The sequence below is a fragment of the Capricornis sumatraensis genome, chromosome 3 (genome assembly GCF_032405125.1).
Source record: "Capricornis sumatraensis isolate serow.1 chromosome 3, serow.2, whole genome shotgun sequence".
Lineage (NCBI taxonomy): Eukaryota > Metazoa > Chordata > Mammalia > Artiodactyla > Bovidae > Capricornis > Capricornis sumatraensis.
In genome coordinates, this window is record NC_091071.1 from 164,368,869 (window position 1) to 164,384,686 (window position 15,818).

Below are 15,818 nucleotides of genomic sequence, written 5' to 3' on the forward strand. Positions count from 1 at the left end.
ATAGAGATACATTGCTTAAGGAAGGAGCTGTATAGTCCTTTTATGCTCTAGAACCAGCAGTACCATGTCAGTATGTCATGGATTTGTTATTCAGTTGCTCAGTTGTGTCCAACTCTTTGTGACCCCATGGACTGCAGCACACCAGGCCTCCCTGTCCATCACCAACTCCTGGAGTTTACTCAAACTCATGTCCATTGAGTCGGGGGTGCCATCCAACCATCTCATCCTGTGTTGTCCCCTTTTCCTCCCACCTTCAATCTTTCCCAGCATTAGGGTCTTTTCTAAGCAGTCAGTTCTTTGCATCAGGTGGCCAGAGTATTCTAGGTTCAGGTTCAGCATCAGTCCTTCCAATGAATATTCAGAATTGATTTCCTTTAGGATTGATGGGTTTGATCTCTTTGTAGTCCAAGGGACTCGCGAGAATGTTCTCCAACACCACAGTTCAAAAGCACTGCTCAACCATCTTTATAGTCCAGCTCTCACATCCATACATGACTACTGGAAAAAATCATAGCTTTGGGTATATGAACCTTTGTTGGCAAAGTAATGTCTCTGCTTTTTAATATGCTGTCTAGGTTGGTCATAGCTTTACTTCGAAGGAACAAGCGTCTTAATTTCATGGCTGCAGTCACCATCTGCAGTGATTTTGAAGCCCAAGAAAATAAAGGTCTCTCAGTTTCCATTGTTTCCCCATCTATTTGCCATGAAGTGATGGAACCGGATACCATAATCTTTGTTTTTTGAATGTTGAGTTTTAAATCAACTTTTTAACTCTCCTCTTTCACTTCCATCAAGAGGCTCTTTAGTTCCTCTTCACTTTCTGCCATAAGGGTGGTGTCATCTGCATATCTGAGGTTATTGATACTTCTCCTGGCAGTCTTTATTCCAGCTTGTGCTTCCTCCAGCCCGGCATTTCACATGATGTACTCTGCATAGAAATTGAATAAGCAAGGTAACAATATACAGCCTTGATGTGCTCCTTTCCCAATTTGGAACCAGTCAGTTGTTTCATGTCTGGTATTAACTGTTGCTTCTTGACCTGCATACAGGTTTCTCAGGAGGAGGTAAGGTGGTCTGGTATTCCCATCTCTTTCAGAATTTTCCACAGTTTGTTGTGGTCCACACAGTCAAAGGCTTTGGCATAGTCAATAAAGCAGGAGTAGATGTTTTTCTGGAATTCTCTTGGTTTTTTGATGATCCAACAGATGTTGGCAATTTGATCTCTCCTTTTCTAAACACAGCTTGAACATCTGGAAGTTCTCGGTTCACGTACTCTTGAAGCCCAGCACAGAGAATTTTGAGCATTACTTTGCTAGCGTGTGAAATGAGTGCAATTGAGCAGTAGTTTGAACATTCTTTGGCATTGCCCTTTTCTGGGATTGGAATGAAAACTGACCTTTTCCAGTCCTGTGGCCACTGCTGAGTTTTCCAAATTTGCTGGCATATTAAGTGTAGCACTTTAACAGCATCATCTGTTAGGATTAGAAATAGCTCAGTTGGAATTCCATTACCTCCACTAGCTTTGTTCATAGTGATGCTTCCTAAGGCCCACTTGACTTTGCATTCCAGGATGTCTGGTTCTAGGTGTGTGATCACACCATCGTGGTTATTTGGGTCATTAAGATCTTTTCTGTACAGTCTGTGTATTCTTGCCACCTCTTCTTAATATCTTCTGCTTCTATTAGGTCCACACTGTTTCTGTCCTTTATTCTGCCCATCTGTGTATGAAATGTTCCCTTGGTGTCTCTAATTTTCTTGAAGAGATCTCTAGTCTTTCCCTTTCTGTTGTTTTCCTCTATTTCTTTCTGTGTTCGCTTTGGAAGACTTTATTTCTCCATACTATTCTTTGGAACTCTGCATTCTTATGGGTATATCTTTCCTTTTCTTCCTTGCCTTTTACTTCTCTTCTTTTCTTAGCCCTTTATAAGGCCTCCTGAGGCAACCATTTTGTCTTTTTGCATTTCTTTTTCTCGGGAATGGTTTGGTCACTCCCTCCTGTACAGTGTCACGAACCTCCATCCATAGTTCTTCAGACACTCTGTCAGATCTAATCCCTTGACTCTGTTTGTCACTTCCACTGTATAATTGTAAGGGATTTGATTTAGGTCATACTTGAGTTGCCTATTGGTTTTCTCTCCTTTCTCCAATTTAAACCTGTATTTTGCACTAAGGTGTTCATGATCTGAGCCACAGTCAGCTCCTGGTCTTGTTTTTGCTGACTGTTTAGAGCTTCTCCCTCTTTGGCTGCAAAGAATATAATCAGTCTGATTTTGGTATTGACCATCTGGTGATATCCATTTGTAGAGTCATCTCTCTGTGTTGTTGGAAGACAGTGTTTGCTATGACCAGTGAGTTCTCTTGGCAAAACTCTGTTAGCCTTTGCCCTGCTTCATTTGGTACTCTAAGGCCAAATTTGCCTGTTACTCCAGGTATCTAGGAAATGGCAACCCACTCCAGTATTCTTGCCTGGAGAATCCCAGGGACGGGGGAGCCTGGTGGGCTACTGTCCATGGGGTCACACAGAGTTGGACACAACTGAAGTGACTTAGCAGCAGCAGCAGCCAGGCATCTCTTTACTTGAACAACAACAATAAAGTTGGTTTTTAAGAGAATGGGCCAGACATTTTGATGTAACATTTTGAGTCATATTGTCCTAAAGCAACTCTTTCCATCTTTGCAGACAGTGAATGAAAGACAGAAATTACTTAGAACGTTGTAATATTTGAGCTCTAACAGATGAAAGTTACTTTCAGTATTCATATAAAATAAAATTTACAACCAAAATAAAAATATAAAACAGATCCTTCTGTTAGAGGAAAATATACAGTGTATAAATCGATTCTCTACTAGATTCTGCTTTTGTTTAGATCCTAAGACATTATGGATTTTAGAGTGGCAGCAGAATTTATAAGTAGGCAGCATATGATTCTTTCTGGGGCATCTAAGTTCTGAATGCATCTAAGTTTAATGCTGACCTGTTAGATTTTTATCTCCTGCAAGCTGTTCAGTCTATGCTGCTATCACATACATCTCAAGTGAATATCTGTAATAAATTATTTAAATATGGCACTTGAGAAATGTTTTCTGGAACTTAATAAAAATAAATATTAATTACTACTAATAGAAACTTGGAGTCATTGATCACGGTTGGAGGCCCTAATCAAAATATAATTCAAAATATAATTTCATGTTTATGAGCCATGTTCCAATTTCAATGAACAATTTAAGATTCTTTGGACTTAGAGCCTGGTGAAAAAAAATTGCCAGAACACAAAGCAAGAATAAAATTAAATGAGATGAAAGACAAAGTGTTTTTTTCTTTAAATGTCAGCAAAGGGCTGATGATTGCAGTGACTTGTTCTGACACATACTAGGTCCATCATCACCTGCTTACTTTGGTCCTTTCCTTTCACCTTCTCACCCCAGTGGAAGTGGTTCCAGCACTCAGCACTAGTCTTTTTTAATTTTATTAATGTTACATTTATTAATATGATACAGTAACATTATATATTTTTATTTTTTAAAACTTAATTTGGCAACCAGGTGTCTAATTATTTTGTATTAAACAGCTTCTTACCAAGAATGGCACAACGTATAATACTTTCTAGTATTTTTTATGCAACTTTGCTTTGTTTTTGCAATGGTTTCTTTAGCAGATTTTCACCCGATTCGTAGCCACAGTCATAATTGTGCTTATATACTTATCTATAAAGATAGAGCATAGGAAAATACTCTGAGAGCAGAATAAGTACAAAACAAGGAACTATGTTGAAATACATAGAAATAACATACGTGTGCATGATACAGATGGAAAAGTCAGTGAGGATGACTCGGCAGACATTTACAAAACATTTGTTTTCGTCCGAACATAAGGCTCAGTGCAGAACTGTGAGCGCTAGTCTTCTTTTGGAAAATTTCTCCGTCTCTCGGGAGGCTGTTGTTCTCACTTAGTAGTCTTTCAGAAAGGGTTTGTGAGAATTATATTCCCTGAGTTCTTGCCTGTTAAAAAAACCCCCAAAACTTCATCTTTAAGTCCACAAACTTCAATGATAATTTTCTGTATTAGTTTTTCCTGAGACATAGTATACCATGTCCATAAAATTTCTTTGATTTCAGGGAAATAGTCTTAATGATATTTTTGAAAACGCTTTCTGTTTCATATATGTAGTTCCTTCCTTCAGGAATATGAATCATGCCAAAGTTTGTTCTCCTTCACCTGCCTTTCATATCTGTTTTCCCTCTAATCTTTTCACACTCTCTGTATATACTTTCTAATTGCATTTTTCCCCACTTCTTCCAGACTTTTCTCTGTGAGTCTTATTTTTTTCAAATAGTGTCAGTTCTTCATTAATTTTATTTTTCCTTTCTACTTATTTCCTATTTCCTAGACATAGTTAGAGAACTAGAAATCACACTAGTTTTTATTTCCTTTTGTGAAATTTATTTCTTATGCACTTGGATCTTTACTTTGAGCTGTTCTTTAGTGGTTATATTTTCATAGAATTTTTGAGTTCTTGCTAGCATCTTTGGTCAAATGAGTAATTTATGTGTCTGCATGCACGTAAACTATGTTTTATTCTTCTGCTATTTCTCTTGCCTGTTTCTTCCTTTTTACATGAAGTATTTTTTTTAATAGAACACCTGGAATGGCTCCTCTTCCTGCCTCCCACTCCATCTTTAAATAATGAGTTCTTAGATTTTAGTGTTATATTTTTAAAGTTGGATATTACAAAATGCCTTCTGTTCAGGCATTTAAGCCCTCCATTACAAGCATAAGATAATCAGTTTTGACCACTGCAACCTCACCAAGTAGGAATAGGATGGCCACTGTGTTTTAAGGCGGCCTCACAAAAACTAAGACTCTTACCACGTATCAGAATGTGTTTTTTTTCATATTCTCTAATAAATGCTATGAGATCTGCTTTGTTGTTTATGCTTCTCCCAGAAACTGTGTATGCTGTTGGATTATATGTATGGTTAATTATTTTACATAGTTTTTAATACTATGGGGAGAATCATGTGAAATTGTGTTTTCTAGGCAAAACATGGTCAAATAAATTGGTAATTTCATGCGTCTCAATATATGATTATCTTCTTTACATCATTACTTGCTACCCTTGAATCCTTATTTCTGAATCATCTCTCAGCTGACTTGAATTGCAAACAGTTTTTTTAGAATATTTTTTCGCTGTGTCTGGTCTTAGTTGAGGCAGAAATTCTTGACTACAAAATATTGAATGATATAACATTATAAGCTTGAACAGTATTTGATAAATCTATGGATTATGATGCTTATATAGCCAGGGTGGGTAGAACAAATGAAGACATCAAGCCAAATCCAGAATTAGTGTTTCTTTTAATGGAGAAAGATTGTTGCCCTCTGCATCAGAGGAGAGCTCAGCGAACTTCATCTGCCTTCACCAGGTTGGTGGGTCCTCCTGCCATGGTTCTGTATTAGAGGCTCAGAGTTGGACACAACTGAGCGACTTCACTTTCGCTTTTCACTTTTCATGCATTGGAGAAGGAAATGGCAAGCCACTCCAGTGTTCTTGCCTGGAGAATCCCAGGGACGGGGGAGCCTGGTGGGCTGCCGTCTCTGGGGTCGCACAGAGTTGGACATGACTGAAGCGACTTAGCAGCAAGTGTGGTGGCCTGGTTGGCATTGGTGAGAGGAAGCTCATGTGTGGAGCTCATTTCCTGCTACCAGGTACTTTGTTCTGATGCCAGTTGAGCAAACACTGCAGTGCCTGGGGAAGGGGGTTGGTTGACATTTTCAAGGTAGATCATCTTGCCCCCACAGTGAGAATCTTATGCTGAGCATTCTCATGGAACACAAATAACTATGCTCTAGGCCCATTTCTCCATGTCTGTCCCTCAGATGTCTTTGTCACCAGTCCTCCAATCTTTCTTCTTTCAGGTCCCTATCCATCTGGCTAAACTTGTAGCCACTGCCCATCAGGCCATCTTTCCTCAGCCAAAGTAGACCATGGATGTATTGCTTCAAGTTCTACCTGCAGGGAGGAAGTTTCTGCTCCACTGTCTTTTCAGAGACCATCCCTTAGAATGGATATACTACCAGAGTCCACTTATGATTCGTGACAATGAAAGGTTAGTTGGAACTAGGCATCCAAGGTATTCAGACCTTTCTGCATCTTCCTGTATCTTGTATTTCCTAATCTTGTATTTCATATATATATATATATGAAATATATATCATATAACATATATCTATATATACATATATAGATAAATATATATGGTTTGGTTCTCTTGAGGCTTACTGTTTCTGATATATTCCTACTTTTCATGTAAGAGACTTAGTGAGACTCTGAATTTAATGATGGTAGTGATTTATCACCCTTGATTTTTGTTTATTTGCTGTCTTAGCCTGGAAGCTGAAATAGACTCATAAAACTTTTTTGATATACATAGGAAGTCACTGAGTTTCCATCTTAGCCTGAAATTAAGACTTTAGAGGTTGAGCACATAATTCTTTTGTTTCTATCCTCTTTTCAGGTTTTCCACATCTCTCACTGTTTCTGTGAGCTTTTGGTATCTTTCCAAAAAATTTCTTTTCAAACCAGAGTTAGTTTCTCATGCTTACACCAAGAACCAGACAAACATGTTTGTATTAGGAAATGGATGTAGAGAACAGACCCTTAGGAACTTTGAGAATAATTAATTCTTTAAGTGGGTTGGACATAACTCATGTCCCACTTGATTTTCAAAATATTAATCAGTCTCCAAAATGTCCTTTAAACTTAAAAGGCATTAACAACAGGTTTCCCAGATCCTCAACAGGAACTTCATTCTAGTGAATGAGGATAATACACAGATAATAATGTTGTAATTTTGAAAATTAGTGAGACCTGAGTTTTTAACTATCTGGATCCTTGGTTGCAAAATAGGAGAAAACAACTGTGGTTGAAGAAGGAATTTATTAGAGGGATATTGAAGGGTTCATAGTAACAGTGAGTCTTGAACGTCCCGAGAAAGTTATGGGAAGGAACAAAGGCCAACCTGGAAAGCCAAGAACAAGGTCTAGCCATTGTCTTTTATCAGGATTAGTTTGGCCACGATGGCAGTGGTTCTTACCACTGGCAAGACAGCATTGCTACTGGGCACTGCTACCAGCACTGCTTTCACTGGCAGCCCTGTAGCCACCATGAATGAATCCTAAGCACCTCTTTGTCTTTGTGTCACTGTCTTCCCATTCAAAGCCTTGAGCTGAAGCAGAGTCTTAAGTAGGAGGCTGCTCATTTCTGTAATGGGAATTATACTCCTTTGGCCCACTTACTCACAGTGTGGAAGTCTTTCTAATTTGCATTCGTTTCTTCACTTTCTTGCTTTATGATTCTCACTGGGACTTTTGATACCATATTTGGTACTATTGGTGAACAGTACTAACTGAACCAAAGAGAGTGAACTTGTTTTCTTCCTGATCTTGAGGAAAGCATTTAGACTTTCACTGTTAAATTGAGGATGTTCCTGTTCATTACTCATTTGCTGAGTGTTTTGATCATGAATAGACGTTGAATTTTGTCAAAAATTTTTTTTATTCTGTTGAGATGATTGTGTTTTTTCATTGTTTACTAGCTGAGTAATTAAATAGATTAGATTTTTGAATGTCAGACAGATCTTGAATTATTTGGCCCTTTTATATATTGCTGAACTCTGTTTGGTAATATTTCATAAGAATTTTAAGTCTGTTTTTCATGAGGGATATTGATCTCATGAATCTTTTGTCTCATTTTGGTATCAGAGTAATTCTGGCTTCATAAAACTAGTTAGGAAGTGTTCCGTCCTATTCTATATTCTGAAAGAGTTTGTGTGAAATGAGTATTAATTCTTTTGTAAAGACTTGGTAGCATTATCCAGTGAAACCATTTGGGCCTGCATTTTGTCTGTGGAAACATTTTAAACTATGAATTTGGTTTCTTTAGTAGATGAAGGGATATATAGTGTTGGAATCTCCTTGACTAGTCTTAGGCAGTGTGTGTCTTTCATGGAATTTATCCATTTCATCCAGGTTATTTGATTTATTGGCCTAAAGTCATTTATAGTTCCCTTATTATTATTTTAATGCTCTAAAGATCTATAATAATGGTCCCTCTCTCATTCCTGACATTGGTAACTTATTCCTTATTTTTCTTGATCAGTCTCACCAGAAACTTACCTATTTTATTTTCTTTTCAAAGAATCAGCTTTTGATTTTATTGGTTTTCTTTATTGTTTATTAATTTTCTAGTCATTGATTTTTATTTCTTTATTATTTCCTTCCTTCTGCTTACCTGGGATCTAATTTGCTTTTCTTTTTTCAGTCTTTTAAGATAGAAGTTTAGTTCACTGACACATTTCTTTTGTGTGTGTGTGTGTGATAAAGTTTTATTAAAGTTTAAAGGAGATAGAGAAAGCTTCTGACATAGGCATCAGAAGGGGGCAGAAAGAGTGCCCGCTTGTTAGTGTTAGCAATGAAGTTATATACTCTCCAGTAAATCCAAAGAATGTCTGGAGGTTGTAAAGACCTCACCAGACCTACTCCCATAATTTACATTTTAAGAGAATAGAATTAGCCAGAAGGTTTAATCCAGAGACTGTCCTCAGGCAGAATACATTGTTGTTATATAATCCTTGTTTTGTAATATGAGCATTTAAAGCTGTAGAATTTCCTCAAAGCACTGCTTTAGCTGCATCTCACAAATATTGATATATTGTATTTCATTCAGTTCAAAATATTTTCTAATTCTCTATTTATTTCTTCCTTAACCCATGGGTTGTTTAATTTTTGTATATTTGTGAATCTACCAGATAGCCTTCTTTCATTTTTTTCCCATGTATTTTTGCTGTCTTTGGCTTTTTGATGTGATTTGTGGAAATCACCACCTACCTTTGAGAAGAAGGCACTGGTCTGAGCCACCATTGTATGTGAAATGCCCGCAGGCTGCCTCAAGCCTGTGCTGGTGGGCAGGTGTATGTATCAGCAGTGGGCTGCTCTCTCTTGGCTGGCATATGAGAAGTGGGGCCAACCGTTCTACCACCACTGCCATGTCCCAGTATTGAGGCCGAAAATGTGTTAAAAGTCTGCATATAAGGCAACCACATCCCCAGTCCTCCTATACCACTGTGTACCTATGAACTCTAGTAGCCAGGCATCTACCCTTATATAAGGAAATGGAATCTTCTTCAAAGAAGTCAAATGGTCCCAGAGAAGGCCCTAACGCCAAAGTTAAACTCCTTGCAGGAATTACTGAAGTTAGATTCCTAGGTCACCCTGGTAGATGAATAGACCTGTGCAGTGGAGGAGGTAGCCAACTCTGGTCTCCTCAACACTCTCAACGAAGGCAGCTGATTTAAGACTCATGTTGTATTTCCTATTGACTATCAGCATTCACCACTTAACTTTAGACTTGGCTGTATGTGGCATGCCAGTATTTACAAGAATGGAAAGTTATCAGTTTTGGTATATGTGTAGATGACCCACAGATAAAGAGTAAGATCAGCCCTCTAAAAGATGGAACCCTACGCATAGTGACAGGACTGTCCTGTTCAATAGAATCTTATTTTTAATGGAACAGGACGCTAAAATGTGAATGATCATTTGCTGGGTGACTGGATTAAAGATAATTTCAGTTTTCTTCTTGTTGTATTTTATCTTTTCTATTAACAACTTCTCTAAAGTGAATATATATAGCTTTTGTGTTCAGACAAAATGTCTTAAACCATTAAGGCAAAAATTAGTAGAATTGTGAAATAAACGGAAACATCAGATCTGATCTAGTGAGCATGACATAAGGTGTAGTCAGTGTGAAACTAGTGATTTAACAGCAAACTGGGTTGATCAGAATTGTCTCTAAAGGTGTTTACAAGAGAAGTAATTGACAAAAGCTTTCACTTCTCCACGAAGAACAACTGCAGGCGTCACACAGACGGTTGTCTGGCCCTTCTCCGTGGGTCAGCATTCCTGAGGAAAGGTAACAGTACACTGTAATCACGGCGTTAACAAGACAAGAGTATCCTAAGCTCTTCAGCTTGGCCCCCTGTTCATCCACTGGTGATGGTGTTCCTGCTGGGGCAGGGACAGGAGAGTCTGAAAGACAACCTTAACTTAAGAGAGGAGACAGGTCGCCCGCGTTCCATTACTAACACAGTCTTTCCTGTCCGTCCTGTACACAGGCTGCTGGCGAAGAGTCTTGGGCAGGCTGGTGAAATCGAGCCTGAAACAGAAGGGATACTTACAGAATATGGTGTGGATTTCTCTGATTTCTCTTCAGAAGTTTTAGAATGCCTCCCTCAAGGCCTGCCTTGGACAGTTCCACCAGAGGAACTCAGCAGGAGAAGAGATTTAAGGTAAATATCTGAAACCCTTTAAAGAATGACACGTTTTCTACCTTTCTGTCTTCTGACTTAACTTTCTGAGGAGCTGGCCTCAGGTGTTGCCATCTTTCCACCAACACTCAAGTTCCGTACAACTGAACTCAAGTGCTCATGTACCAGAAGTTGGCCAATGATGCCTTGTGAGCTAAACCTAGCCTATTGCCTGTTTACTCACAGCCTTGAGCTAAGAAGGCTTCCTAGGTGGCTCAGTGGTAAACAATCCACCTGCCAATGCAGGAGACACCAGAGAGGTGGGATCCAACCCTGGGTCGGAAAGATCCCCTGGAGAAGGAAATGGCCACCCACTCCAGTATTCTTGCCTGGGAAATCCCATGGACAGAGGAGCCTGGTAAGCTACAGCCCATGAAGCTGCAAAGAGTCAGATGTGACTGAGCACACTTGCATGCACTTGTGAGCTAAGAATGGTTTTTATATTTTTTCATGGTTGAAAAAAATTGACACAATAATTTTTTATGAAAATTATATAAAATTCAAATTTCAGCATTCATAAAGTTGTCCTGAAACTTAGCCATGCTTATTTGATTAGATATTGTCTTTGGCTATTTTTTTGCAATACAATAGCAGCGTTGAATAGTTGCAACAGAGGCCATATGGCCTGCAAAGCCTAAGATATTTGCTGTCTAGCCCTTTATTGAAAATGTGTGCTGACTCTTCTTCTAGACCATTCTAACTTCAACGGGTACACTTGCCACCTTCTTTCCTCATTGCTAAGCCCCATAGGTCTGGTCCAATCAAGACAGTGTTATCTTGTTAGAAGTGCCCTCCTTTATATGGGCCTCTTCAGGCACAGAGCAAAGGATTCAAGACTTCTGTGCTTGGAGCTTCACTTTAAAGCTTTACTTTTAGGTCTGGAATTTGTTGGAAAGTACTTTTGTGGTATTTTTTTAAACAACATCTTCTTTGAAGATGTTTCTTCATTGTGGGATGTTAGTTCTTTTCTGATATTTCTCTTCAGAATTTGGTTTCAGTGCTGGCATTCATTTTGGATGCCACATGGAGATATTCAGAACCAAGAAACTTTTCATACAACCCACTGAGGCCGTGGAAGGTTTTTTGCTAAGGTCATCCCATGTCAGAGTCTTTTCCACCACCACACTTGCTCACTTCATGTAGCTGAACTTATGATACCTTAAGCTTGTGGTGCCCATTACTCCACCTAGTTTGAGAATCCTCCTTTCCAGCTCCCTCTTGCTTTTGTATCTTTTAGGAATTTACTTCTTTTTTTTTTTTTCTTTTCTTGCCAAGGGTAGGCAAGGAAAGGAGTTGATGGTTCCCTTTCCTACTTGTTAGTGGCTCAGATGGAACACACATTATATTTGAAGTCAGCTTTCAGCAGTAACCATTGTTCATAGAACTGCTTCTGGTCAGTTATCTTGTCAAGGATTTTGGGATCCTGAGGCCATAATCTTATTATTCTCTCTGAACCTTCATATTCTCATATATAAATGGAGGGACTTATTTTCTGAGATCTTTTCCTAAATCTAGGAATCTATTAAAAAATTAATAAGAAAAAGATAGAATGGATGACTGAATTTTCTTGTTTGAAGTGTAAGTTAGTAGAGCTAATCCTCTGTAGCTATCGACATTTTAAATGTACCTACCCTTTCAATTTATGCTATTCAAGGAAGTATATTAGGGTACATGTACATGAATGTTTGTTGCTACCTTATTGTAAAAGTGACACTGCTGATGTCCACTAGTAAAGGAATGGTTACATAACCTATGTCATATCAATAAGCTAGCATTCTCTGCCACTGTAAAAAAGAAGCTAGACCCATGTGGACTTTCCTAAAAGAATGGCCATCATATATTGCAAAGTGAAAGAAGCAAGTTTCAGAACAGTAAGAATATGAGCCTAGTTTTTAATAGTCAAATTATATAAAAACTATGTAAATGTATATGTATAATATACATGTATACATAAAAGTATATATATATTAAAAAAAAAAGTCCTGGAAGGAAACACATCAATCTGCCGACAGTGATTATTGTACGTGGACTCAGTGAAGTGGTAGGAGGTATGGAGGCAGTATTTTACTTTTCATTTTATAAATTGCTCTATTATTCAGGTTATTTAAACAAGTAACCTTTATGACTTTTTAAAATTATGAATGTAAATATCAGAAGAGAGAGGTGCTCAGTCTTTCCAAGCCTGACTCCTAGTATGCAGGTAAATGACAAGTCATGCCAATAGTCCCTGCAGCTAGTATTGCTAATTCCCCTCTCATGGCCCCACATTATCTTTTCCTTTGCCTTCTTGTTACCTTCCGAGTTAGACCACAGACTAGGAGGTCTTGCTCTGCAGAAGGCTTCTGTTAAAATATACCTATGTGTCCTGCACAAGGATCCAAAGATTCAGGGAGCCTGTGGAATGCTCTCTGCCGTTAGCATAGTAACAGGGATTCTTTTTTTTCACTTTCGTAAATATCATTTTTGCCTATCACTATCTTTTAAAAATTTTTTGTTTATTTATTTTAATTGGAGGATAATTACTTAACAGTAATGTGATGGTTTTTGCCATACATCAACACGAATTGTTACAGGTATACATGTGTCCCCCACCTCTGAACCCCCCTCCCACCTCCCTTCCCACCCTATCCCTGTGGATTGTCCCAGAACACCAGTTTTGGGTGCCCTGCTTCATGCATTGAACTTGCAGTGGTCATCTGTTTTACATATGGTAATATACATGTTTCAATACTATTCTCTGAAATCATCCCACCCTTGCCTTCTCCCACTGAGTCCAAAAGTTTGTTCTTTATGTCAGTAACAGGGTTTTTTTTTTTTTTAAAAAAAAAACACTTTAACTTTCAGGAGGTTTTTACCTGTCCATTATCCTCTAGAATTATTTTTCTAAAATTCAAATCTTATTCTTTTGCTTTTACTCCTTTGGCTTAAAATCTTTCACCCGCTTGTGATGCCTAAAGTGGTAACCTCTAAACTTTGTTGGACATGCATTTCCTGTAACTTCTGTGCCTATATTCTAAAATTACAAGTATATGTACTACTTCACTAATTTATTATGTTATTAACATACATAAAAGTGGAAAAATAAGAATGAAACAAATTTTAATGTATTTTATTTTACTTTAAAATGGTAGAGAAAGATGTTCATATTATCATTAATCTTTTGGTGAAAGCAATGTGATTGAATATTTTATTTTTTTATTTTGCTTGAGCAACTTGCAATATGGAAATACAAAGGTCTGAGTGTAATTTTTTTGTATTTTGATACTTAGTTTTGGTTTTAATGGTTATCATAACTGAAAAAGATGCGTCATGTCTTAGGAAGAAATGAGCTGAACTCACTAAATCATGATACTCATTTTTCAATCCTATTCACTGATCATATTCAGATTCATTTTGAAATCCATCTAATAGACTTCCACCTTTCATGATGTCAGTCCTTTCTTGTGGGCAAATTGAAAGGTGCTGCATTTTTAGAGTTTTTAAAAATGGTTTCATTATCTTCAATTATTTTGCAGTTGGCATCTTTAAAAACTAGCTATAAAATTACATGAGAAAATTTAAGTGTACAGATATGAGCAATTTGGTAGCTTATAAGATTAGGTCATTTTAGGTCCCCAAATTGTGTAATAATGAAACATTTCAAAACATCCATTTTTAGAATTTTATATTAAAAACTTGAGTTTCTTGTTTTATTTTGCTTTCAAAAAGCAATAACTTTTAAAAATCATTCTTAAAAGATCACATTTACTTGAAGGGACAGATTAAGTGTATTTTTTTTTCCAAGTTATCTGCTAGGGAACATATGATTGACAGTCATTGTTTTGAAATCATAATGTGGCTGATGATGAATTCATGTTAGGAGCAGAAGAAAATGTCAACTTTGCTATTTTCATGGTGTTAGTGCTATTACTATTATTAGTTTAATATTATCTTCAATCTGGATCTTTGCAATAGTCTTTTTTTAGCCACGTACCTATTTTGTAAGGATTAACTTTGCTAAAACCATAAATCCATGGTACTGGGCATGTGTAATTACCCACTGTTCATAGTTGGCTGAAAATAAAAGAACCAGCAAACGTGCCAGTATCATTGCCTTTTGTGTTTTGGAACACCTGAGGGTCACCTCATTTACCACCTGATCCACACATCTTGTGAGTATGCCAGGGTTCATGTGTTTATGTAGCCACAGTAAATAATTTCTTATTTTTTTACAATAAAAAATAGAGAAGTACTTAGTATGCTGAAGCGTTTGGATCTGATTACCTTTTCCTCTCTTTGATTGGTCTTGTAATAAATTTATTTCATTTTTCTATCAACAAATATTTATTGAACACCATCCACGGACAGTAGAAATTCAACATGAGTAAAAGTAGATAATGGTTTCTGTTCTTGTGGAATTCTGTCTTGGAGCAATAGTCAAATATGGAATTATAATGGAAGAGAGATACTTGGTACAAGAATTTATAATACTGTTATTTCTTCTGCTCAGAGGTTCAGTGCCCTCAAAGAGGTTTTGCCAATATTTTTCTAGGAAAGTCAAAAGAACTAGGAATGAATCCTAATATACCCTAAGAAACATGCTATGAATAAATAATACATATTCTGTAAACTCCTAAATCAAACTTTTTTCCTTTTCCTCTCTTCTTCTCTCTATGGCAGTTTAGTTGCTAAACTGTGTTTGACTCTTGCGACTCCATGGACTGTAGCCCACCAGGCTCCTCTGTCCATGGGATTCTCCAGGCAAGAGTACTGGAGTGGTTTGCCATTTCTTTCTCCAGGGTATCTTGCCGACCCAGGAATCAAACCCGGGTCTCCTGCATTGCACTCAGACTCTTTACCAACTGAGCTATGAGGGAAGCCTCTTGTGTTTATATATATTATATATATATAATATATGTGTACATATAATATATACCAAGTATACTAAATCAGTCACCGGAAATGCAAAGGCAAGTAAGGCCCAGCCCTTGTTCTTCATGACTTTACTGTCGCAAGAAGGCAGATTTATACTCAGATAAATTACAGCAGAGAATGGCAAGCCCAACAATATCCGTATGAACAAATTGCCAATGTCATTGGTGCTAGAGCTGAGATCTGAGAAATGAGCAGGCATTTCTAGAACTAGAGTGACTAAGTAGTCTTCAGTTTAGTGGCAGGCTGTGGCTGCAGAAAGGGTGGGGTGTTCCCTTAAGCCTCCCAGATCTACTGTAACAGGGCTCACAACTCCTATGGTTTTGATGGCTTCTTGACCCCCTCTGCTGGGCCGCCCTGCTGTGGAGCCTGTGATGTTGCCCTGGCTCTAGCTACGTAAGGACTTCTACATACCCGTTTAGGTTTGGTATTTGAACAATTATATTTGGAACAGGAAAGTTCCATCAATCTTTAAACCTCATAATCCAATTATGTCAGTAAAATTCCAGTTTTTTAGTCCAGTGGAATTGGGGTAATATTTT

At 37.7% G+C, this 15,818-nt stretch overlaps 1 protein-coding gene across 1 annotated transcript in view; it reads left to right on the plus strand.

The window, feature by feature from the left end:
- The window catches only part of DIS3L2 (DIS3 like 3'-5' exoribonuclease 2), a 362,585-nt gene that overhangs the window by 160,543 nt on the left and 186,224 nt on the right, over positions 1-15,818 (plus strand). The window contains exon 9 of the mRNA XM_068968636.1: positions 10,174-10,347. Within this exon, the coding sequence (XP_068824737.1) occupies positions 10,174-10,347 (174 nt within the window). The remainder of the gene's footprint in view (positions 1-10,173; positions 10,348-15,818) is intronic.